The sequence below is a fragment of the Typopeltis vanoorti genome, chromosome 18 (assembly GCF_054136105.1).
Source record: "Typopeltis vanoorti isolate ZY-2024b chromosome 18, IOZ_Tvanoo_1.0, whole genome shotgun sequence".
NCBI classification, from domain to species: domain Eukaryota; kingdom Metazoa; phylum Arthropoda; class Arachnida; order Uropygi; family Thelyphonidae; genus Typopeltis; species Typopeltis vanoorti.
This window is the reverse complement of record NC_143566.1, coordinates 59,860,244-59,888,235: the sequence shown is the minus strand read 5'-3', so window position 1 is coordinate 59,888,235 and position 27,992 is coordinate 59,860,244. Positions and strand designations below refer to the sequence as shown.

Genomic DNA, 27,992 nt, shown 5'->3' with positions numbered 1-27,992 from the left:
TTCTTCATTACATCTTTCTTGTGCGCTGGTATTTTCATCATATTCAATGCAACAACCGATGAACTTATCAATTTCAAAGATTACCTCAACAATTTGCACACCACCATAAAATTCACTTTAGAACAAGAAGAAAATAAAAAACTTCCTTTTATGGATATTCTATTAGAAGTTAATGAAGTAAACTCCTCAGTATATAGGAAGCCGACAAACACTGGAAGATTTCTAAATGCAACCTTACACCACCATCCTTCACAAAAAATAAGCTTAATTAAAACTCTTCGAGACAGAGCATACAATATCTCCAGCACACAAGAAAGATGTAACGAAGAACTAAAATACTTAACACAAATCCTCCAACAGAATGGATATGAAACAAAAACCATCAAGAGAATTAAAATGCCTCCAACTAACACAATAAAACAGGATTACAAAATTGCAATCTCACTTCCTTATATCAAAAATGTTACAGATAAGCTAGCCAAATTAATGAACAAACACAACATAAAGGTAGCCTTCCTTCCTATGGAAAACATTTCAAGATTCCTACATCCACCAAAACCACCTCATCATCCTCTTAAAAAACCAGGAGTCTACAAAATCCATTGTTCTTGCAGGATTTGCTATGTAGGACAGACAAGAAGATCTAGAGAAATACGCATGGCTGAACACCAAAAAGATGTACAATACAAAAGAGAACAAAAAACGGGTCTTGCTTTCCATACCACTTCCACTGGACACGATGTACTCTGGCAAAAAACGACGATGTCATACATAGAAAACAACAGTTATATAAGAAAATTTAAAGAAGCTGCTAATATGCTAAAAAACCCAACCCAATACAATAAAAATCAAGGTTTAATTCTCCATCAAGTGTGGTCAGCTCTAATAAAAAATCTACCTCAATCTGAGCTCGGACTGTATGAACGAGAACACGTGGCATCATCCAGTATTGTTCAACATCAATAACGTTTTATATCTGCATTCTGTTATTTGAGTTTATGAATAGCCAGACGGTTATGATTTGTATTTATTAATTCTCTTGTTTAAACTTTAAGTTATACTATTTACCCCCTGAAGATGTAAATCCTACAATTTACGAAACTTGTCGGGAACTATTATTTCAGTATTTTGTATAACTGAATAATAAAAAATGTGGTGTAATCATCAAAATATATCTTAAAAACAACAATATCAAGCAAAAGCACACTTTTGCTCTTGGCAAAACAGACATAATATGTGAAAATGCACACGTTAACTTTGCTTAAGAAAGGAATTAAAATATAAAGGAAGAAATTGAATCCTAAATTAAAATGAAACCGAAGAAGGAAATAAGTATTAGATTGTACTATGTTTAAAGTATTGTCTAAAATAGATGGAAATCTTAAACTTTCAAAAACATCAATATTAAACTATGCCATGTATAAAATCGTGTATTGTCGTGCAAATGAAAGTTCAAAGGTTACAGTTTGACCACCAAAGATGACGCAACGAACGATAAGTAGGCATTCATGGAAGGCGCTCGAAATTCGCGTTCCCTGAAGAGAGCGAAGAAATTTACTTACCTACTTAGACTAGATAAAGTATTACTTGATTTCTGGGAAGCTTTCTCTGGATAAGAATTTCTATCCTAGAGCTCTGACTGGCACAGCATAAACAAATAAATTTTGTCAGAGCTCAATACAGGAAACATGAAGGTCAGTTTAGAAGTTATATCTCAGTAGGCACAAAGAAATAAAAGAACGACGAGATAACAATATAAAAACTACCCACTAGACAACACTCATCTAGTGGGTAAATTTATATTCTCTTCCCCACACTCCCACCATAAGTCTACTCTTGGAGACAATAACCCCCATCCATGTTTCCTTTACTATGGAACATGAATGGCATCACAGCAGTAGTAGTACCAACTAGGATTACCTCCCTAACCTGGTAATTGGTCTAATTACTGTTTTCTCATCCTTCTGATTCAAATATCTGTACTGATAAAAAAACTGAAATGAGGGCACCCCATCAATCAATGCACCTGTAACTTGTCTCATATAGGTGAAAAACTGGATGCACAATTTCTACCCAGATAAAAAATCATAAGTATAAGACAACCACTTGCATATAAGGATGGACTGCATTTGAATTCATTTGGCATCAGGAGCCTGGAGAAATTATTTCTTGATATGAGACCTAAAGTACAGTTATTCCTCCCTTGATGAATTTCTAGATCATCAAGGAAGGAATCAGAAAAATGTATGTGAAAGTTCAGCTATGGTATGCAAATGTGATAAAGATACGAATGTCCTTGAACATGGCTATGTGGCGAAAGGGTGGAAGAATATGCTTTAGGTTCGGACTTTTTAAGTATGTCTGGGAAGGGAAAAGAGAAAATTCTAGAACAAGATCAAATAGATTGCATACCTAATTATAAGAATAGGCTAGGTGGATTTATGTCTATACACAAATGCCAGGAGCAATAGAAACAAAAGGGGTCAAGTTCATTACTTTACTGAATATGATGTGGCCTAAGATTGTTGACATTAGTGAAACCTGGCTATCAGAATCACATATGGTAAGTGGGATCGAGTGTAATGGGTATACTATTTTTAAGAATGACAGAAGAGAGAGGAGGAAGAGGAGTATTACTGATGATATCAGATGACTTAAGTCCAGTTAGGGAAGAAACAAGAAAATAATGACGGTAACAATGTCTCATGTAGCAGTGAGTTTGAGTATCTGGTGTGAAGTGGAAGTTAACAGAATGAAATATATGTTGGGGTGTTGCTACAGACCTGGCAGCTCAGTCGCAGGGGATGAAATGCATAGCCAATTTAGCCTTATGGGTACCAAACAAATGATCATTATGGGTGACTAATTTTCTAAACATTGATTGGGGAGAAGAGAAATAAGAGGAATTTATTGAATTGTTGCAAGACAACTTGCTCAAGCAGTATGTGAAAGAATGAACTCATGGTCAAAGAGTGTTGGATTTGCTCAGTGTCAGAAGGGGTCTCTGTTAAAAATATGGCTATTTTACTACCAATTGGTGACAGTGATCATGATGTGCTTTCTTAGGAAGTATCTAATTGTATCGATGCTTCGATTAAAACAGGTTACATGGTGAACTACAAAGTTGGAAATTATGATCAACTTAGGAGAATACCATCTTTGGTCCCATGGTATCAGTTACTGAATGGGAAAAAGTGCTTAAATGAGGTGGTATCTGAATGTATCCCTAATGTTTGAAGAATAAATAAGTTGGGAGTGAAATGGATGTGAAACCTTATTAAGCAAGAGATCCACAAGACGATGTGGAAAAAATATCATAAGAATAACAGCAAGAGGAGTTATGAAACAAAGCTCAGGCCAGAAAAAATGAGTATTGTTGTGGAAAGCTAAATTGGAGTATGAAAAGAAATTGGCCATTGGCCTTGCAAGCTAAAGGCAATCCGAAAGAATTTTGTCATTATGCTGCAAGCAAAAGAAAGAATAACTTTATTGAATGCAGATGGTACTCAAGTGTTGGAAGCTAATGAGTGCTCACTTTGCTAAAGATATATCAACCAGGTGTATGTAACATTGTGCACATGCTACTGCTACATTGGATGAAGAGTTAGAGGTTCATGAAAATAAGGTTGAAGAGATGTTGCATAACCTGGATAAGAATTTGTCTATAGGGACAGATGGAATATCAGCCCATTTGCTAAAGGAATGTTCAGCCAAATTGGCTATGCCTTTAGCCTGTTTGTATAACTTGAGCCACAGCTCAGGAATGATACCACAGGAATGGAAGGAATGTATGATAGTACCATTGTACAAGGGTGGTGCAAAAATTGATGTGTAACTACCAACCTATCAATATCTCTGTGGTAATGAAGATTTTAGAGAAGTTGGTAAGAATTTTAATTATTAAAATTTTAATTATAATTAAAAAATTATAATTAAATTTTAATTAAACATTGTAATGAAAACGTAACACACTGGTGAATGTCTGACATTAACCTGGCCTGAAAACTTTTCTCCGGCAATTGGAACTCTTCTTTTCGGCAATTTGAAACCTTGTCTGCAGCCTACAAGAAGTCTCTCTCTAGCGAGATCTCGAACTGAGAAGCTCCTTTCTGGAAGTGGGAAACTCCTCTCTCAAGCAATGCGGATCCGGGCAATATCTCTGATGGTGACTCTGGACCAGGCGGCCTCTTCTTTGACAGCAATTCTGGGACCCCTTCTGCTTGCTTCAGTCCCTTTTTATTAGGCCTCCTCTGAGACCTCGCATGAAGTTTGGCAACCCCAAAGATTTGGCGAGTCTTTCATCTTAAGTTTCAAGTTCAGCATGCCTTTTGTTCTCCTCCGCTTTCTTTTGATTGTAAGTTGTAAGTTGCCAGCCATTGGAAAGTTGGTTGAACTCTTTCTGACTGACTTTGGAGATGTTTACACTTAGAGCCTGCAAGCCTTTCTCATACATACAAGTTTCAATAACAATCTTTCTAATACCACCACGTACAGCTTTGTACAAGAACATTGCCTTTGTTTTTAACATTCTAACATATTTTTATTAAAGCAGTATATACAGTTAGCTTCAAAAGAGTTATTTACAGAAACATCTAATACAAACTATACCGAGACAAACAAAGTTTTTTTTTTACAATATTCACATGGGACTTAACCTAAGAAATCTATGTAATGTGCTTTGGAATATTTAATATTTAAGCTACAATCGAGTTTTTACACTTTGCTTATAATCATATTCACTCGGCTCACTGTTCGACTTCCACTGATCCAAATTAATTCATTTACCCGGACTTAAGAAAATTACTGATTTGACAATTTTAACGAAAAATAAATAAACAATAGCAATACACTTAAACCGAATCAAAAATAATACAAAATAATGATAAATAAAATATTATGTTTTCAGTTTTAAAAGAGATCGACCAAAAATCGCTCCGCGATCGACGGGTTGAACACCCCCTGCACTATGATCATGTTGGATTTTTCTAAAGCATTTGATAGGATACCATACAGGTTTTTGCATAAACTGGAGAATATGGGAATGGAATATAAACTCTTGACTTGGATAAGGGGATGGTTGACAGACTGATATCAAAAAAGTGGTATGCAGTGGGTGTGAATCTGCCAGATTAAAGGTGATCAGTGCTGAACCTCAGGGTTCAGTCCTTGGGCTGTTATTGTTCAATCTGTACATTAAGGACATCAGACAGGGCAACTAGGGATGCTACTGATATTCAGCACTTACAATGATTTGAATAGGCTGGAAATTTGGGCAAACAAAAATGGCTGTCAATTTAATGTAAGTATGTGTAAAGTTATGCACTTTGGCATGATTAGAGTTCCAGCAGCATATTATATTAGTGGGTTAGCCACAAGAAACTGAAGAGGCAAGGGATCTTGGCATATTGGTAGATAGGAATTTGAAGTTCAAAGGTCACATAGCAAAAGTTGAAAATACTACTCCGAGGATAATTGTAATGTTCCAGTCAGAGTCTCAAACAGTCTTAGGCATTGGATACAAAACTACACAAACGGAATTTGAGCATGAGAAAGTTCGAGGAGTTTCAGATTTCATAACAGAAGATCCTGAACTAAAATCAGGAAGATTAGTCAGCCTTGAGCATGTGAAGAGCCTGATAAAAATGGAAATTAAACCTCATAAGGACGAAGTGTTGGAGAGATCAGAACAGGTGACTGAGCTATTAAGGAAGTATGAAAAAAAGGTGGGGGGAAGCTTGTAAAAGAAAGAGTTGAAACTGATTCAAAGAAGAAGCAGAAACTTGTTAACCGGATTACCTATGGCAGTTTCTCAAAGTGTGGTACGCGAAAGGTCGTTAGGGGTACGTGGCAATTTTCGGCTATGCATAATTAAAGTAGTATTTAAAATTATATTTTTCAACAAACAGTGCAATTAGAGACAACAGGGATAAAATGGCACTAACTAATGAATCACATCCCCTCTCCAACAGAAACTGCTGTATAGACGAGCAAAACCATATGTTGCCGGTAGAACATATGGTTTTGCTCGACACCACCCCGTCGTTAACGTGTTAAAACTAAGAAATATATAGCGAATGTGTTTCAGATTATGGAATTTGGTTGAAGAGAATTAGCATTTCAACTCAACTGTTGAAATGCTAATTTGTCTTTGGTTCGCACGATCTTTTCTTAATACAGCACCAATCATATGCAGTTCTTTGCTGCTCTACGTATCTCAAGTCTTGTAAATTACTGGTAATTTTTGCTTGAAATAACAGGAAAGAAGATGACGCTATTTGGGTAGATGACTTTGACGATGCACACAAAGAAACTGTTCTCGATGCCAAAAGTAGTGATAGCAAGTAGGAGCTTCTTGGTAAGTTGCACCATTTTCAGATTTTTTTCCTGAAAACTTTAGTTTCTGAAAATTCCCACACATATCGCGCAACACGATTTTTTAGCTTTAATTTTGGGAAAAAAGTTAGTTATATTAGAGTAAATACAGTATTTTTTTTTTTTAGCTTTCAAATTCTTACGTATGGATCATTGGTTAAAGATTGGATTTATCTTTGTAGTGGTGCAGAGCTCCGTTTTTGCTACCCCCGTGAGTTTGATTGGGCATGTTAGTTCAATAACATCGTTGGGATCTAGGCTCTTTAATTTTAAAAATAGCAGCCAAGAGATAAAGGAGACATGAGCTCCTGTGTCTAGGAGAACATCACAGGGTGTACCCTTTATCGTGCCTTGCACGGTTGTTGAGGAATTTTCTTGCTCCCTAGTCACCCCCAGCAACACTTAGCATTTTATATAGCCTTGGGTTTACTGCACGGGTCCCTTTTGCCTTATCATAGGTCAGTGTTTCTCAAGCTTCAGATATCTGCGTACCCTTAAATTTATTATTAGCAAGTCCCCTAATTAATTAAAAAATAAATTCATTAATAAATTAATTTAAAACAATTAGGCAATTAACAAGACAGAGAACCTATCACATGAGTTGATTGTCCTCCCTGAGACAACGGGCACAACCGATCAAGTGAATCCTCGACCTTGACTTTCTGAAAAGATATCAATTCGCATGTAATTTCGCTAAAGGCACTGTATCTCTCTCTCTGTGGGATAGAGCACAAACCCAGCCACGGATCTAGGAGCAAGGATATCAGATGGGAGGCAAGACAGGTGAGATGTTAGAGATTAGAGTGGCAAACTCAACTGAGAAAAGTTCCAACTGGAAGGAGGAATTGATAAACAATGCCACTAGCCTAACTACTTCAGTTGAGGAAAGGAAAGGGATAGATAAATACTTCCACACAGTGTTCCAAAGGTTCAAGGGGGGTTTTTACAGAGGAAATAATCTCGTTGTCCTGTATGGATTTAGTAGAGCATACTGTTCAAATCACCACAACTACTTCCATCCATGTTAAGCAATACCAGACTCCCATAAAACAAATGGAGAGATTGCAAGCATTGTTACAAGAATACGAAATGGCAGGGATCATTGAGAAAACTAACTCTCAGTGAAACAGCCCATACATACATAGTGGAAAAGCCTAATGGTAGTCTGAGATTTGTATTGGACTTAAGGGAAGTAAATAAGGTTTACCAAAACTCATTATGTAAGATAGAAGAGTTATTGAAAGGATTGGAAAATGGCAAATACTTCTTGAAACTAAACTTGAACTCGGGCTACTTTCAAATCCCTTTAAGGAAGGAGGACAGGAAATATTTTGCCTTTACAACTAGGTGGCAACCAACTTTGTAGGCTTCCACAAGGTGCAAGAAACTCTGCCATATCCTTTCAGTCTCTGATGAACACAGTTCTTGCTGACATTCTAGGTAAAGGGATCATTTGTTTCCAAGACTAATATATTCACAAGATTTGCATGAACACAAAGAGATCTTAATAGCTGTATTGATGAGATTGAGCCAAGCCAAGCTTTCATTAAAATACTCAAAATGTCAGTTTTTTTGAGAGAAGTTGAGTATTTAGGTCATCAGGTTAGTGAGAATGGAATAATCCCCACTCAAACAAACATAAGTGCTATTCTTGAAGCAAAGATTCCAAAAAACTGTGAAGCAAGTCCGATGATACATTGGGATGGTTAATTTCTATAGAAAATTTATTCCCAACTGCTCTATGTTAATGGAAACTATTGTCAGACTAACAAAGAAAGAAATAAAGTTTAAGGAAAATGAACAAAAAAGTGTCTATGATTCTCTAAATTTGGCCCTGATGAGATCCCCTGCTCTCACTTATCCTAAACATTTTTTTCTCTCGGCAGATGCCTCCCGTGATACCATAGCCTCTGTGTTGGAGCAAAAACACGGGAACGATTTCTGCCCAATAGCCTTCATTAGCAGAAAGCTCATCATCCTCCAAGCTGAACTATTCAATTATAGAAAAGGAGGCCCTAGCAATTGTGTTCTCCTTTAGAAAACTCTGATATCTGTTATTGGGACAACACATAATCCCGAGGTCAGAACACCAGCTGCTATTCCTTCTTGTCTTCCATGAAGGATAAAAATCTGAGAATAATTAGGTGGACCCTGGAACTCCAAGAGTATAACATTGATATCCAATACATCCCAGGAAAAAAGGAACGTAGTAGCTGACTACTTATTGAGGTCATTAAACACAGACAATGAAGAAAATCAGTCTATTGAGAGAGAGACGACAGTTCTACCTCCATCTATAAAATCGAGAAATTAGAAGCAAACAAAAATAAACCTCCCCACCTTTAATCTTGGGAAAAGCCCCTCATTATTGAAGCCCAACGGAGAGATCCAATGTGGAGAGGAGTATATGACAGAATAGAGAAAGGAGAGTCTCTTCCTGACGAGTTTTTGTTTCTGAAGACCCTACATATGGATGATGACGGGCTTCTGCTCTCCAAGCAGGAAGTGACGAGAAGATGGAGAGATACTGATCCCAGCAGTCATGATACCGTGGGTGCTCTATACATTCCATGATTCTGACATAGCAGGGCATCAGGGCTTTGATCGAACATGGCAAAGAATAAGTGATAGATATCTTTGGAAGGGTATGAGAGGGGACGTGCTCACATGTGTCCTCTTGTCATATATGCCAGAAAAAAATCCGCTTCAGGGGAAAGGCCCCAGTGCAGTTTTCCCATCTCTGTCCAGGCAGTGGCCATAGATATAATAGAGCCCCTGCCCACTACACAAAAGGGAAATAGGTACATACTTGTTGCCATAGACATGTTCACGAGATTTCCTGAAGCGACAGCCATGGCAGTCCTGCAAGCAAACATTATTTGCTTGCAGGACTGCCATTCATTCTGCAATCAGAGAAAGCCCTGCAGTTGTCCTTTATGGGTTTGAGCAGAATTTCCCCTGTGATATAAGTACTCTAACATCAACACTGGATACTCGGACATTGATGAATACTTAAACAACCTAGTCGAGTATAACAAGCTGACTCATGAAATCATAGCAGAATCCAGCAGATGTAGCTCGCAGAGAACAAGGATGTATGTGAACAAGCTCAGAAAATATAAAGATTTAAATCCTGGAAACCTGGTTCTTCTTGAACAAGTCAATCCAGAAGAAAGGGGAAAGTTTGGAAGTAGTGCACTAGGTCCTTACGAGATCCTGGAAAAACTTTCCCCAGTGAACTACAAGAGTCAGAATGTAAAGGACCCTGGAAAGGTCATAATAGTGCACTGACAGAATCAAAAGTGTACAACAAAAGAAATAACAGACTTGCGTATTTGGGTGATTCCTTAGAATAAATTTTTGAGAAAAGAGCCTCTGATCATCAGAAGAGGAATGCAAGAGAATGTAATAACCTGGGAAGAAGGGGTAACACTACACTAGAGGAGGAAGCGGGCAAGTACCTAGGTTCATAAACCAGGATATTCAGGAGAAGAATGTAAGTGAATGCAAAGAGATCCCCAGGGAGGGAATTACTGAGGTTGTAGATGCGGTATAATTTAAGATTGAGAAATAAAGGATGTTTTTTTTTTTAAAAAAAAAAAATTATTCACATTCGCGTCTAAAATTTTTTTTTAATAAAAGGAGTGGGCCTTTGTAAAATTCGATGCAGTAAGACCCCCCCGCCATCGAATTTTACGTAGGTCACAACTTGTAAACAAGGTATATATTTCTGTATTAACATTGTAAATTTTGTGAAAACCCATGTAGCTAACTCTAAGAAGCAACATTCAAGTTTGGACAGAAATAGTAAATATCAAAAAAATTTTTAAGTTGTATGATTCAAGGTTAAAAACATAGAAATCGACAAAGTATTGATGTAATTCAGTTTTGAAAGAAACAATGTAGGAATTGTATATATAAAGTAAGTGCTTTTTATTACACTCTGAGTCAGCCAGATGCAAGTTTCAAGGACAGTGGCATAAAAGGTGGTTCAGATCTTAAGCAGTTCTACTTTTTGTAAACAAGATTGTGTGTGTTCCATGAGAATTAGAAGTGAACATTAACATTGAAGGTCAAGACCATTTTGCGCTAGAATATTTGGGGGGGGGGGGGCTCAATCCTGAGTCCAGGGACCTGAAGAGCTGTATATAGGAGGTCCTATAAGTTACAAAAGATGTAGAGAACTCTGGACCCTCTCCTCTCGCCGTGTTAGTCGGCCCATCTGAAGTCGGGAGAGCATAGCTGTGGGCGGCATGAAGCCATCGAAGGAGCAAGAAAGACGAACCAGCATACCTTGCCAGTGAGAGAACCTGCAACATGCATCAGACGACTCAGAAACATCGGTAAAATGTGCTTCGAGCCCCCCGGAGTCATCTACATGAGACAGCGGTAAAGACAGAATCCCTGTACGGAAGCTAGAGCCTGAGATGGATAAGCAACCAACAGAACCTGCAAAGGAGCTAGGAACTGGTATAGTGATGTGTGTTAACGAAGATCAGCGAGTACAATTTGTTATGTTTATCTAAGATATGGAAAATTGACTGAAAGTCCACAAGACAATTTTTTTTGTTTAAATTTAGTTCCAGATTGAAAAGTAAACTAAAGATCAATTCTACAAAAAAAAATAGAATAGGTGATATCTTGCCTTAGAATTTATAAAGTATGATTATTTTAGTTTTGAGAAGAGTCCACAGTTTTCTTTGTGTGTAATATTATTGCATTACTCAGTGTAAATTCAAATGTTGAAATGTTACAATTATAGTTTTAGAATTGAGCTAAGAGGGAACACTTTTAAAAGTGTATGATCTTGTATTTTGCCTTTTAATTTGAAATAAACATGCTTGTTTTGTTAAAGAATCATACTGCCTAATCTTTATGCAATGCACTGTTTCCAAAAAAAAAAAAAAAAAATTACGGATCTGTGAATGAAAGCAGTGAAGATTAGCCACAACTGATAAATTAAGCATTTTGGATAATCTCAAAGTAAACTCTATAGGAAGTTTTGAATATATCTAATACCACAAAGAGAACCCTGGTGGGACAGTCATTAACTCTAAATATAATTTTCAGAGTTCTCCCAGTAACAGAAATAGCTAACCTGTAGAGACGAGTAAGAAAAAAATAAACCCACATAAGGGGGAATATTACATGGCAATTTTGTAGAATTGCCAGGTTGGCAGGGAAAAGATCCAGAGGAAAACCAAGATGTAGATGGGTTGATAATACAGTAAAAAGAGACTTAAAAGACAAATATAAGCTTTGATAATACTGGAATCTTGATACATAACAGATTAATTTAGAGAAAATTGCTAATCAGAAGTTAGTAATGGTGTAACTTTTTTATGTAGTACTATCATAATTATCCTGCACACCCACTAAGAGTACATATCAAGAATTGGATGATGATGAGTCAAAGGCATCGCCAGTTCCCCTGCACATTTTCTTAAAATGGGAGTCAATATCCCATCCAATCCCACAGCTGTATTTGCATTGAGATTCTGCAATATCTTAAACACCTCTAATTCATCAACCTCTGTTCTCACATCAGTACCTGTCACCTCTGCCATGATAACATCTTCACTTCTTACTAAATAGCTTAAGGAAATTACAACGTACAATAGAATATACAAGTGTATCATAATCACTCACCTTGTCATTCCACATATACTCCTTAAAAGGGATTTCCACATGTTTTGCTACTTCCCAAGTCAAGACCACATCATCACTTTCCCCAGTTGGAAGCAATGTAGTTATGCCTGAAGACCTGTCCATAACCTTAGTTATGGACAGGTCTTCTGATCCTATAACCAGATCCAACACTCTTGCACCCAAGTCCACCTCAGTCAGATTCTGCTTGGTCTTCTGATCCTATAACCAGATCCAACACTCTTGTACCTGAGTCCCCCCTCAGTCAGATGCTGCTTGAAGCAATTATATCTCAGTAAGCGTATAAATTCGATTTCCTTCCTGCCATGTTGTCTTTCCTCCTTCCAATGTATGTCTCTGAAGTTGAAGTCCCCTATAATAATTACTCTACTTGCACTCATTGTGTTTATCTGATGATGCATGTCTTCCACATCATCCCTAGCACCCCCCCCTCCTAGGCCTATGGCAGCAATCAATTTTACATTTTGTCCTATTGGCCTCAATCTCACACCAGATTCTACCCATACAACTTTTTTTTTCGAAGAGGATATTAGAATTAGGACTGTAGTACTCCATGATCTTAGCCTTAATATAACAAACACTTCTTTTGAATTCCTTCACTTTGCTATATTAAAAGAAAATATGAATTTGTTCTCTGCCCATGTTATATAAAAATAGGATATAACTTTGATGTACGAGGTTTTGTCCCCACTAGAGGTCAGGCCAGTAGAATAACAGTTGATCAAATCAGTCACTTGGGCATATTGTTTGAATTGTACTCTTTCTTTTACAGAAACTTGTGGCATAGTTATATTTATTTACATGAAAACATAAGATAGGTAATACTATTTATTTGTTTAGAAGCCAGATATTTCTGTCTGAAACTTACCTACCATCTTCGGTGGCAGTGACAGTTGATTATAAAATAGATGTTAAACAATGGATTGTTTGAAACAGAAAGAGCCACGTGATGTTATACTTACAACAGCATAATGTTATAACCAAGGAAACATAACTTTAAAAAGTGTTGTTCTAAGAGGTTGCCATATTTTACAGAAAGATAGGCAGTTGTTCTGATTCAAGTTCAGGCAATGAAACAAGGACTTGTCGCTCTTTAAACAAATGCTAAAATCTGTTCCGACAATGTAGTAGGCACGTTTCAGACCAAAGAATATAGTGTCTATTCCATGTTGAGTCAAGTCAGATTTATCAGATTTCCTGTGGTAAACATATGATTGATGTTCTTGTATTCTCTATAAACATCCAGTTTGTCTGAAGTAGGATAGATGGGAGTCATGAGAAACTTGGTATACATCAGGGAGAGACATCAGTGAGCATTTATCTCTTGAAGAGGAGAACAAGTTGATAGTTTATTGATAGGTATAAAAGTAGTCACTAAATTTACTTCAGAATTCTGGAAATCGGTTCTGAAATGTCTAAAATCTATGGGATTGGAACAAGACATATTGCTTCCTTGTTATTTAGGTTAGGAGGAGTCAAGCAGATGAATTCCTTTCTGAGAAGTCATTTGATGAGTCTAACATCAAAATAAAGATTTTATAATTCCTGTCTTTTGAGAAGGATGGTGTGCAGATTGCTGAAGAATGTAGAGTTCAGTGAAAATGGGCTTTCGATTCACTGATGTCATTAAATGCGGAAATCCCTTTTAATGAATATATGTGGAATGACAAGGTGGGTGATTACGATACACTTGAGGCAGCTCAAAGCAGTACCATGGCATGAAGAAATTCTGGAAATTGGTTCTGTAATGTCTGAAATCTATGGGATTGGAACTAGACATTGTTTCCTTGTTATTTAGGTTAGGTTTGGAGGAGTCAAACAGATGGGTCCTTTCTGAGAAGTCATTTGGATGAGTCTAACAAATAGTATTAACACATCGAAATAAAGATTTTATAATTCCTGTCTTTTGAGAATGATGGTGTGCAGATTGCTGAAGAATGTAGTCCAGTGAAAGTGGGCTTTCGATTCACTGATGTCATTAAATGGCGAGTAGATGAGAAGAAAGTGTAGAAAGGATAATTTGTTGTTTCTTTCGATTTGAATACAAGACGGTATTCAAATCTATTTTAACTTAGATTTGAGAACAAGGTTAGAACTAAGATACTTGGTCAAAGACTGGAGATCACAGATGGCATCAGTAGCAGTATCATATTAAAATCGAAGACATTAGGAAAGATCTTGACATTGTTAGTAGATCTAATTTCAGGTGGTATTGGTCACTTAAACAGAATGAGAGGAGAAGAGTTAACAAAACAAGTGTTCTTTGCCAGGATGGCAGGAAAAAGACAGAGGAAGATCAAGATCTAAGTGAATTGATACAGTAAGTGTCTCAGAAGAGAGAAATATAAGATCAGATTGGAATCTTGATAGATAAGATTAATTGAAGAAAATTGTCAACAGGAAGTTAATAATAATAATAGTGTCTTAGAAGAAGAAATATAAGATCAGATTGGAATCTTGGATAGATAAGATTAATTGAAGAAAATTGTCAACAGGAAGTTAATAATGATGTAACTTTTTAATTTAGTACTATCACAATATCCTGTATTGTGTTGTTTGGATTTGGCACAGGGGCCATGGTCTGCCTTACTCACTGGTTTCTTGCTGTGTCATAGTGGACGGTTTATTCTCCTCAGATTTCTCCACCAATGTAGGAGTGGAGAAATCTGAGGAGAATAAACCGTCCACCATGACATCCACCCTTTTCCTCTTGTATACAAATGCCTGCTCACTCTCTCAGACTTCCAATCCTATCCATAGCTTTGCTGATGATAGTACACTCCATTTCTGCTTTTCATTCGACAAACCTTGTAGTGCTCAAGTATTAAAATCCTCAAAATCTACCACAACCAATGATCTGAACTCAGATCTAGCAATATTCCTATGGAACATGGACAACCTTATAAACTTCAATGCCACCAAAACTCAGTCCTGTCTAATCTCTCAAGAAAGATCCCTTACCTCCAGCCTTGATGGTAAGGGATCTTAACACAATAGGTGAGATACCACCAGGACCAGATGCTTTGTTTGTGTTCAGGTTATTGAGGATTCTTTGGATTTGTTTTTGTCAGAAGACTGTGGGCGACATGAAGGGAGCCGTTCTTGGTAGTGTGGAGAGAACTTTGCCCAGGTCATCATCCAGATTTCTCTTCTTGGACTGACCTACACCTCCGATCTTTCCTGGAACAACCACATTTCAACTATAGCTTCTGCAGAAGCCAAAAAACTTGGTGTACTTTTTTGCACAAGACACTACTTCACACCTGCTAACTCTATACAAAGCCCAAATCTGCCCAGCCAAATAATATTGCTCCTATATTTGGTGAACCAAAATCCAAATAAAAAATAGTTTATTACCACTTGACCAATACTTCTAAATAAGAGTTAGTTATTCATTAATCCATGGTCAAGAATTAACAATTTCAAATATGAACAGAATCTATGAGATTACTAAACGGAAGGTATGCCATCTTGAACTTTTTAAAATGTAACACCACTCTCCCTTCTACGTGAAAGAATACGTCATACAAGATTCACACTAAGCCAAATAGACTCAAAATGTTATGAGTTCTTTACAGACATCTCTAATACTGTTGACGAAGATATTTGGCGACTTCTAGATAATATGATTTACACAAGTTATGATAAAACCTTCAGAAATAGCAAACAGACGCAAATAAAGAAATTCAATTATCTGTACTAATCATAGTGAGTCTAAACCTTCTCCACCAGATAACCAAGTGATTGTTAATCAATCAAAGCACATACTAACAAAACCTGAGATCGCTATTCTCAAAGAAGGCTTCAATTTTGCCTTAACACCTGTTGTAATACCCAAAGTAGATTTCATCTGCAATTTAGAGAAAGCTATTTCATTAGTACCACAACTTACAGCTAATGACCTTAGATTGAAAAGCAGCATAATCCTATCGTCTCCTTCCAGATCTCCACATACAAATTTCACCCCTATGGAAAAAAGAACCCTGCTCAACTTAAAGAATAACAAAGACATATTTAAAGCAGACAAGGGAAATAGTACTGTCATCTTAAACACAAAAGACTATGAAGATAAACTTAACAATCTGTTATCAGATACATCCGTCTATAATGTCCTTAATACAGATCCAACGTTAAAAAATCATAACGACACCAATGAACTATTACGTTGAATGACAAACTGGCCTACAGATTTAATTAAAAAGTTAAAATCTATGCATCCTCTAACTCCTAGACTGTACGGCGTTCCAAAAGTTCCCTATCTACAATGGGGCATAATCGCTCCCCATTACGCCCCATTGTAGATGGAATCAATTCTCTAACTTATTTACTGTCTAAACATCGAGCCAAAATTCTACAACAACACATCCATAACTCAGATACTTATATTAAAAACTCTCAACATTTTATTGAAAATTAAAAAACGTCCCTATCTCTGAAGATAATATACTTGCTAGCCTTGATGTTACTTCCCTGTTTATCAACATTCCAGTAGTTGAAGTCATCAACATCTTAGACAATTTGTTCCCACAAGACATCACTTCATTGTTTAGTCACTGTTTAACTTCTATTTTGTATGGAAGAAAACCATTTACAAACAATTAACCGGATTGGCTATGGGTAGTCCGCTCTCACCCTCTTGTGCTGACCTATTTATGGAAGATCTTGAAACTAAAATCTTATATCAGATTAACCCAAAACCTACAGCATGGTTTAGATATGTAGATGACATCTTTATCATATGGAGCCACAAAAAGGAAGAGAAGAGCTATTGGATTACCTAAACAAAATCAATTCATTCCACCATACTATCAAATTCACACTAGAACTTGAAAAGGACAAAAAAACTACCATTCCTGGACATAATAATAAAGAAACAAGAAAATAACAGCGTCAACTTATCTGTTTATAGAAAACCTACAAATACTTGATATTTGTAGGTTTTCATACAAATACAAAAACGTACAAAAACTACACTTCAGCTCATCACATCACATCTGCCAAAAACTTAGCATTATTCATATGCTAAAGAAAAGAGCTATACAGTTTACTACGGACCAAAATGATCTACAATATCCAACGACCTACCCTTAAATGGCTATCCTAGAAGACTCATCAACAAGATTCTCTTCTCTGACATACTACAAAGACAACATAATGTCACCCAATATATCACCACTATAACTATTCCATACGTTGGTACCATTTCCAAAAAACTGGCTCTCCTCCTAAAACCACACAATATTAGAGTGACCTTCAAGCCAATTGAAACTATTCAGAAATTTCTAAGATCACCGAAAGACTTCCATCTTTTCTACAAGTATGCTGGAGTTTACAACATTCCTTGTTCCTGTGGTCTTAGTTACACTGGTCAGACGTCTAGAAGCTTCGAAATGAGACATCGGTTATGTAAGAAATAACAGACAAGATATATCTGGCCTTTCTTTCCACTTCTCTACAACCAACCACATTATTGAATGGAATAATTATTGAACGGAAGAAAACTACCGTTCCAGAATCTTCAAAGAAGCAGCTACAGTCGCCCATTCCACAAAAAACTTCAACAGGAATCAAGGTTTAATCCTACCTGATATATGGAAGACCTTAATCAGATCACTAAGCACACATGAAATGAACTTCAGCGCCAACTACAAAATGTTTCTCAACAAGTAAATCATGTATCCGCGACACGTGTATTGTTTCACGTTCAGTACTATTTTGTTAATGAATTAGAATTGTCAGTTAACATGTAGCTTGTAATTTACTTTGCCTACCTTATTTGTACCCTGAAGATGCCGACAGCAATAGCCGGCAAAACTAGTTGGTTATTAAATAGTTTATTACCACTTGACCAATACTTCTAAGAGTTAGTTATTCATTAATCTGTGGTCAAGAATTATAACAATTTCAAAAATGTTGCTATACATTTTATGTATGTGAGTCCCAAATATGAAGGATTGTAAACATTCACTTTGGGCTGCTAGGGAATAATAACACATCCACAGTACTAACATAATACTGTGGATGTGTTTAATATCAAAAGTATGTAGGCTATACAGCAATTTACTCCCTATAATTACTGAAAAATTCCAGTCAAAGCTTTATTTTAAACATTTTAGAAAAAAGGAAAAAAAAATGTTAAAAAGGACTGGATGTATTTACTTATTTTAACCACCATGCCAGCAATGACATGCTTACACATAAATAAAAACAAGACTGAGGAGTCTATTGAAAAAAAAAAAAAAAAAAGGTTCTGATATCGCTGAAATAACATGAAGCAGCATAAACTTGATATTTGTGCATATGGCCAGTTGAATGGTTACGATGCACAAAGACCTAACTTGTTTGTCTCTTCTGAGAGAAATAAGAATTGATCATCGTACTTCTAATGTCCGACATCGAGTTAAGCCTACGGATTTGAGGGGAAATGCTAGGTAACTCAGTAAGATGAATATTTTGTCAGTATATTATAGGTATTAGATTTCAGATTGTAGATGTGATATTTAGATTAGGAACATTTTCATAAAATAAACAAGGGAGTATAAATACTTTATTTTTATGACATGACCTATTTCAGATTTCATCATCATGCGTATCAAGGATTTAGGCCTAGCATGGCCTGTTGTGGCCTTAGACGTCATCATTGAATCGATTAAGAGGATGTCCTGGTTTTCTTTTTCCTAACGACTTGTACTTTAAGGCTTATTTTGGTAATCTTTCTGTTTTCATTCTTTGAACATGTTCAGATTTCCTATTTCAGATTTGTTGAGTTCAAATGAATAAAATCAAGAATACAAGATAGAGATAAAAACTGTCGAAAGGAGGATAAAAGTTTTGGATAAAAACGATTAAAAGGAGGCAATTTAAGAGATATTTTCAGCAATTATACTTAATTTTCTTAATACAAAGATTGAGTATCAAAATTATAATTTTTTATAATAAGCAGCTAAAGAAAAAATACCTGGAATATTCATTATTGCAAGCCAGTTCTTTGATGGAACTGATAATTGAATCAAGATGAGGTGCACTTCCTTCATTAGAAATTTTCATTCTTTCAAAATCTTCCAAATATGCTCCAACAAGCTAAAATTAAAAACATCACATAGATAAGTTAATATATAAAATGGTGGGCTCATTCTGAAAACCCAATAATAGGTCAGATAATCTGTTATAAATCTATTCCAAATAAATTAAAGATACTAAGAAATTACATACTTGGTCTAATCCTTTATCCAAGCAAGCAAACAAGTTTGTGCCTGAACTATTTTCAGGACTGAGGCAACTCTTTTCACCCTAGAATCAAAGGCATCTTTAGTATGACTTTCAAATTAAACTATTAGAGAGAGAGCCATACTGAAGATGCTCTTGATACTAAGCAAAGGTGAAAGTTTTATTTTGTAGATTCAACAAGGTAAATGCATAAACTGCATGTACATGATGTTGAGTTTCATGGTCTAAATACATTAAGGTTCTAGTAAAAAATAACTTCAACAAAAAAAAAAAAAAAAAAATTACCATATTTTCTGGCGTATAAGACGCACCCCCTTTTTGTACACATTTTTTAGGAAAAAACTTTATCCGAGTTCTTGTCATTTTCTCAGTTGGGGTGGCCCGAAATGCCTCTCTACAGCCCTGTTTCCATGTTCTTTAGCATATGCAATCACGTGTAGCTTGTATGCAATATTGTAGCAATGCTGACATTTTTCAGCCATAATTTGCCAAGAAATTTAGAGAAAATTAAATGGCAGAAATTTATCACCGTTCACAACAACCGTGACAACAACTGGAAAGTTTAAACGAACAGGAACACAGCTGTGATTGTCAATGACAGCGCATGTGCACCCACTGAACTCTGCGTAACTGGAATGCTCTCACGCCCTGCAAGGAAGCAAGAAAGAAATCACGTAACTCGGAACAGAGAAAATTTCCAGAAATGAAAGTAATAAAATACTGAGGTGGAATAGCAATCACAGTAACACCTCATAAAACACTCAATTCTTATAGAGAAGTGACTATCAGAATGGGATCTCCTCAATGTTCCTGATGAGATATGTTCAGATCTTAAAGATCAGGGAGTGACAGGTTGTGAGGTGCATCCTGATAGGGATGGTTCCAACTGGATTATCCTTACTTTTGATACATCCAAGCCTCCAACATCTGTAAAAGCAGGGTACCTAAACTGTCCTGTTAGAGCACACATCCCTAATCCACTAAGATGTTTTAAATGTCAGAAACATGGGCATGCCCAAACTGCCTGTCATGGCTCTACCACCTGAATAATATGGTAATAAAGAGCATGATAACAAATCTTGCTCTGCAAAAAAGCTAAATGTGTCAACTGTCAGAGACCATCCAGCTTACTCTTATGCATGTCAGAGGTGAAAAGATGAAAAAGAAATACAAAAAATTAAAACAGAACAAAACGTATATCAGGATGCAAAAAGAAAGTTAGCCATTGCCATACCTTCTCTGAGATCCTCATATGCTGAGAAGGTGACAATTAAGAAAGTGCCAACAGCAACTAACTCTTATGTCTATTTCACCATACCTGAACTTTATGATCATTGATGAGAAACCACTTGTCAAAAAAATTATGGCAAAAATATCATTTAAAGATATCACCAAGAGATCTCCACAAAAAAAATGGATACTTTGGTATTTACTGAAAGTAAATTAAACTTGCCAACTGATTGACACATCAGATGCATTGAATATTTTACCAAAGGAAGGAAATGGACACTGGCCATCCATACTTCCCAAAACCAAATGATAAATATATACCTCACATAAGTAAGTCCTGAGCCTCCTGAAAACCAGACAAGTCTAAAGCCAAAACAATAAGAAATTTTTTTTGCAATGGAACTGTTGTGGATTTTGCCAGAATATCAATATCTTATTGCAAAAACAAGAATCTTTCTGTTTCTGTCTACAGGAAACATATTTAAGACCCAATGAGGACCCTACCTTAAGGAATTTCACTGTTATATGCAAGGACAGAACTGGAGGTAGTCCTGCTCGTGGAAAAGTAGTTATCCTAGTGGGCAGTCATACTCCTTTCCATCATGTCCAACTTAATACTGCTCTGGAAGCAGTAGTAGTTTGCCTATCTGTGGTATTTCTTATTACAGCATGTTCAATTTATTTATCACCAAGTGCTAAGATAAATGAAATCTATCTTGATAACCTTATCTTGCAACTGCCTGAATCCATACTTCTTACAGGTAACTTTAATGGTCACGATACTCAGTGGGGTAGTACCAATACAAAAAACACAAGGTTGAATCATTGAAAGAATCCTTGACAATGACATCACCCTTTTGACATGTCCACCCACTCATATTCTGCAATAAGTCATACAATTTGCTCCCTTTCCATTCTTCCACTGCTCACATGGGATGTCAAAGAGAACATATGCTGAAGCAATTACTTTGTGTTCCTTGCACAATGTCTTCACAGGAGGATCCATGTTCCCCTACACAGATGCCCATATGGAAAATGGACCAGGCTGACTGGAACACTTTTTCCCATCTTGAAAAATTTAATGCTGATACATTCAAACACCTATCAGTGAAGCAGTAAAGTATGTAACAGGCTGCATTGTCCAAGCAGCAACAGTCTCCATTCTAAGAACATCCCGATTTCCACTCTATCCAAAGCCTTGGTAGAACTCAGAATGCCAGACAGCCATAAAGATCAACACAGAGCATAGCTATCAAATTTAATAAGCTTTTAAATGTTGTTTGTGACAAAGCATGTTAAGTGTGACATCAGGATCAAAATCAATCCTCGATCCAATTTACCTCAATTAATCAAATGACCAGCAAAAGTTGTATGGGATAAAATCCAGAATAATGAAAGGTAGATATAAGACACATTTGCCTACCTTAGACCATAATGGAAGTGCTATTGCTGATCCCCAAACTATCGCAGACACTTGAGAAAATTTTGCCAGAATCTCAGTAACATCTTCATATTCTCCTGAATTTTCAATATAGAAAGAGCAGCAAAAGAAACAAAGGCTAAATTTTTCTACCAATGGGCTTGAACCATATAATCAGCCATTTTTAAAGAGGAACTAAAAAAAAACAGCTCTCTTACTGTCTCATCTTAATGCTCTGATGACATCTATTATGAAATGATAAAACATGTACCATCATCTTCTGTGGATCTCCTTCTCTTAGTATACAATAAGACTTGCAGAGGAAGAGTTTCTTGATTAAGCCAGTTGTCATTGCTATCCCAAAACTAGGAAAAGATTCAGCACGAGCAAATAATTATCAACCTATTGCTCTGACCAACTGTCTTTGTAACATATTAAGAGAAAATAGTCAATACCAGACTTCTCTGGTATTTAGAAAGCAATGATCTTCTCTCCAATATACAATGTGGCTTCCATAGACATTGTTCAACTTTAAACCATTTGGTTTGTTCAGAAACTTGTATAAGAGATACATTTCTAAAGCAAGAACACATCTGGATGTTTTTTTTTTTACATGGAAAAAGCTTACGACAGCCTGGAGATATGGCATATTAAAAGACCTCTATAATCTAAGTCTCAGAGGAGACCTTCCTATATTTATTAAAAACTTTGTCTGGGCAAAATTTCCAAGTCAGAGCGAGCAGTACACTATCTCTGTCATAGCATCAAGAATCAGGTTTCCCAAGGTGCATGCTGTCTTAAGTGCGACACTTTTTGCTATCAAAGTTAACTCAATCACTGAACAGTTTCCTCCCACTGTAGAAAATGCTTTATGTGTTGATGACATCATAATTTACTGTCACTCTTGTAACATGAGGGTAACTGGAAGACAACTTTCCACACAATCAAAGCAAGCAAGTGATTGTGTTTCTCTATGGACTCTTAGTAATGGGTTCAGATTTTCAACAGAAAAAGTGTCAAAAATGCACTTTTCACCCAGATCCTGAATTAAGAATGGGACAAACTGTTATTCCAGTAGTAACAGAAACCAATTTCTTGGGACTCGTCTTTGACAGAAAACTTGCATTCCTTGTGCACATCTGTCAACTAAGAGAAAAGGGCAAGAGAGCAGAGCATTGAATCGCCTTTGTACTCTATCCTCTACTGAATGGGGTGCCGATCGATCTCACTGCTTCATCTTTATCATGCACTTACACGTTCAAAGCTGGATTATGGAACTCAAGTCTATGGTACTGCAAGGCAGAATGACCTGCAATGGTTGGATCCCATCCATCATCAGGGTATATGTATAGCTACTGGTGCCTTTTGCACATTACCCACTCAAAGTTTATGTTGAAACAAATGAACCAGAGACAGAAACAATTGTCTCTTAATTATGCCTTAAAGATAAAATCTCTTCCAGATCATCCTACATGGAATAATCTCTTTTCTCTGCAGTGGGAAGCTCAATATCACACATTAGACTGCCAGACGTCCTTTTGGTATGCATGTTAAAGAGACTATGCAAGCTGTTGGTCTGAATGTTGACAACATTGCCTACCCCAAACATAACAGCGTCCCTCCATGGCAGGTTTGCACTCCATTCTGCAACCTCTCATTTTGTCAACTACAGAATGTCTCATACTCCATCTGTCTATCTGCAATTGTTTAACTATACTGATGGCTCAAGAACCGATACTTGTGTTGGCTGTCATGCTGTGTTTCCTAGCATTACTATCTCCAACCAGATCCCACTTGATTGTAATTATACAGCAGAGTTGCATGCCACTCGGTTTCAAGTCAGCTAACAGACCTGAATCTACCAATAAATTGTGTGAAGACTTCACTGAAAAGGAACTAAAAATAGCAACAGATCAAACCAAAGCAGGAAAGTCCCTCCCCAGGGAATGATGGAATTAGAGCAGAAACTTTTAAAAATGCTCGGTATAATACATATTCCAATCTCCTTGCCATAATGAATCAAGCTTTAAATACTGGAATAATACCTCAACAATGGAAACAAGGCCTTATTGTCCCTATACCCAAAAAGGACAGTCTTAATAGAATGGATAACTACCAAGGTATTACTTTGCTATCAACCACAATTAAAATCTACAACAGGATGATACTCAATAGAATAAAACTTTACTTAACACCACTTTTAAGAAAAAACCAAGCTGGATTTCTAAAAAAACGATAGAACAGATACATTGCATCAAAAGAATCATAGCAGGTTCACGTGATAAAAACTTACCACTCATTTTAACCTTTATAGACTTCAAAAAAGTCTTTGACTCCATTAATAGAAAAGCAATGTTTAAAATACTCAGCTTCTATGGTCTACCCTCAAAACTCATACAAGCAATCTCAGCACCTTATAAAGATTACAATGCTACAGTAATCTTTAAAACAGAAACATCTGAATCATTTCCGGTGACAACAGGAGTCCTGCAAGGTGATGTACTAGTACCTTATTTGTTTTTAATATGCTTGGACTACATCTTCTGGACCATCCACACAGATCTTGGTTTTAACATTAAAACATCCACCCACACCATGCAAATAACTGATCTTAGCTTTGCAGATGATGTTGTACTTATTGATACAGAACTAACAAATGCACAAAAACATCTTAGTCTACTAGAGGCACAGGCTAAACTTATTGGTCTGCAGATCAACATCCAAAAGTCCAAAGTATTCTCAATAGGTTGCGAAAACTTTATACTTCATATCAACAATAAACCCTGAGAAAGAGTAAAGGACTTTCAATACCTTGGATCGTACATCAGCAATACAGAAAATGATATCAGAAAACATAAACAGCTGGCTCTAGTCTTCCGTAACAAACTCTGCCCCATTTGGAAATCATTAGTATCATTAAAGACAAAATTAAGACTATACCGTGCAACCAGTAGATTCATCTTCTTGTATGGGTCTCAAACTACAGATCTAATTAACTCCTTTGGAACTACATGTCTCAGACTGATCCTTGGATACACCTAGATGGACTGCATCTGCTGTGCTAAATCTGGCTAAGCAAGAACCACTTGTCAGTATAGTCAAAAAATTACAACTCAGATGGCTTTGGCATCAACATTTTGCAGTTCAGCCTACTGATGTGAAACCATCAGTAAGCTGAACTGCAAAACTCCATCTGACATCTACCAGTTAGCTCAAGATAGACTTGGACGACTATAATTTGCAATATTTAATTTTCAATAAATCTCTTTTCCCTTTTCACATTGTATCATATTGCAGATAAACTATGTATGTATACCTAGGATAAAGAGGGTTAATCGGATAGGAGTTAGATGAGTAATATCATTAAGCATGAGCTGCATAAGAAGAAAATGCTGTGGAGGGTATATAAAAAGAAAGGTGACAAGCAAACTCAAGAACATTACAAAGCTCAGGCAAGAAAGGCAAAATCAGATTATGAGAAGAATGGTGCCAAGCAGACCAAAGGAAACACCAAAGAGTTCTTTTGTTATGTAGCAAGTAAGAGGAAGAATGACTATGAAAGATTAACCTTAATTAGTGTTGATGGTTACGAGGAGAAAGAAGTGGATAAAATAGTTGAGTTACTGCTTTAACCTGTGACAGACATTAATGTGGGAACAGAGATAGATGAATTGGAGGTTCTTAGGATATTGCAGAATTTCAATGTAAATACAGCAGTGGGATTAGATGGAATGTTAGATAGGGTTTTGCAAGAATGTGCAAGGGAAGCGGCAATGCCTTTGACTAAGCTGTTAAATTTAAGTCTCGGCTCTGGTTGAGTTCCAAGGGAGTGGAAAGAGGGCAAAAAAATTCCTTTGCATAAGGGAGGTTTCTAAGACTACAGTAGTAATTTATGGTCCAATCAGTATCTCAGGCATGGTGGTAAAAGTATTAGAAAAATTGGTAAAAAAGAGAATTCAAGCATGGGTAGATAAAAATATGATACTGTATGAGGGGTAACATGGCTTAGTGAAGGGTTGGTCATACCGTAGTAATTTATTAACTTTTTATAACGGAGTAATAGCTGAGTTGGATAAAGGAAATGGCTATACAATGATTTTGCAGGGAAATCTGTCAAAGGCATTTGATAGAATACCCCATGGTTCAGTTGCCAAGGACAATTGCTGTTTATTTTGTACATAAATGATATAGGAAATAACCTGAAAGGAAATATTTAGTTGTTTGCTGATGATGCGAAATTAGGTAGAGTAACAGTTAATCAAGGCGATGTGGAGAGCTTGCAGGACAATTTAAATAGGCTGTCAGTATAGGCAAAAGTTAACGGATGTCAGTTTAATGTTGAAAAATGTATAAAGTTATGCATTTTGGGATAAATAAATTACAAGCAGTGTATCACATTGATGGCACACTGTACTTCAGGAAATAGATGAAGCTAGATATTTAGGGGTGGTGGTAGACAGAGAGTTCATCATCATCAAATTCCTGCCATGTACCCTTAAGGGGTGTACAGGATATGATAGTACTACATGAAAAATTTATATCATTACTAACTTCCTATCTACAATTTTCCTCCAAATCAGCCTGTTACTTGTCAACACTCCAACATTATCAGATCTTATATTTCTATCGTCTAAGGCACTTGTACCGTATCAATCCACATATATCTTGGTCTTCCTCTGGGTCGTTTTCCTGCCAACCTGGCAGAGAACACTTGTTTTGCTAATGTTTCTTCGCCCATTCTGTTTAAGTGACCATACCACCTGAGATTAGCTCTGCTAATGCAATCCTGGATGCTGACAATGTCAAGTTCTTTCCTAATATCCTCGTGTTTAATATGATATTGCCATTGATGCCATCTGTTCACCACTATAATCTTTCTCAGCACTCTCATATCTGCGGTCTCTAGTCTTCGGTCAAGTGTTTTACATCTGACCCATAAGTTAAAACTGGTTTGAACAGTGTCTTGTATACAGCTAATTTAGTGTTCCGACAAATGTCTCTCTTATTCCATATGAATTTATTCAATTGACTTCCTACCATACCAGCTTTGTTGATTCTGTTATCTATTTCCTTATTTAATTTATCATCTTCACTAAAAATCATGCCTAAGTAGCTGAAATGTTTTACTTGTTCTATAGGTTCTCCATTCACAACATAGTTGACATTTTCAGCAATTCTACCTATTTTCATTGTGTTTGTCTTTTTATTGCTGACCTTCATACCATATCTATTACAACAGCTATTCAATTTAGTCAGAGAATCTTGCAGACTTGTAGCGGATTTATTTAGAAGTATAACATCATCCGCATAAAGCAAAAAGCTTAAATTAACATCTCCAACTTTAATATGTTTAATACCACTTTCCTTCATAACGTGATCCATATAGATAATGAATAACAGAGGGGATAATGTACATCCTTGTCTCAAATCAGATTCAACATTAAACCATCTTCCTGTACTTCCTTCAATTCTAACTGCTGACTTACAACTCAAATAAAGACTAAGTATTGTATTGCTTGATATAATGCCCCATTAACACCATATAACTGTAGCATATTGAATAGCTTCTCTTTTGGCACCTTGTCATATGCCTTTTCCAGATCGACAAAACTTAAATACAGATCTTTGTTACATTCCCCTGATTTTTCAACTATTTGTCGTAACTCGAAGATCTGATCCTGACAACCTCTATTTGGTTGAATCCAGCTTGTTCTTCACCAAGCTTTTCTTCCATAATTCTTCTCAACTGTTTCTCAAGCATACTTGCATAAATCTTACCAGGAACACTCAGTACGGAAATACCTCTCACATTCAGTTTTATTTCCCTTTTTATATAATGGGTACTCTACTCCAATCATCGGGAATTCGTCTCTCTGTCCAGGACTTCTGAACTATGAAGTGCAGCCACTGAAAGACTTTTATACCACCATACTTAAGCATTTCTGGTCGAATATCATCTACTCCTGCTGCCTTTCCACATTTAAAGCCTTTCTTAGCTTTTTCTACATCAAGTATTGATATGTATTCCTGACTGTATGCCTGTTGTGTATTTTTTACCACTGTGCTATCACTGCTT

General features: G+C 36.4%; 1 protein-coding gene across 1 annotated transcript in view; it reads right to left on the bottom strand.

Moving 5' to 3' along the window:
- LOC150096707 (polyadenylate-binding protein-interacting protein 1-like) overlaps positions 1–27,992 on the bottom strand; it is a 199,580-nt gene that overhangs the window by 45,832 nt on the left and 125,756 nt on the right. The window contains exon 7 of the mRNA XM_090408127.1: positions 18,998–19,119. Within this exon, the coding sequence (XP_090264253.1) occupies positions 18,998–19,119 (122 nt within the window). The remainder of the gene's footprint in view (positions 1–18,997; positions 19,120–27,992) is intronic.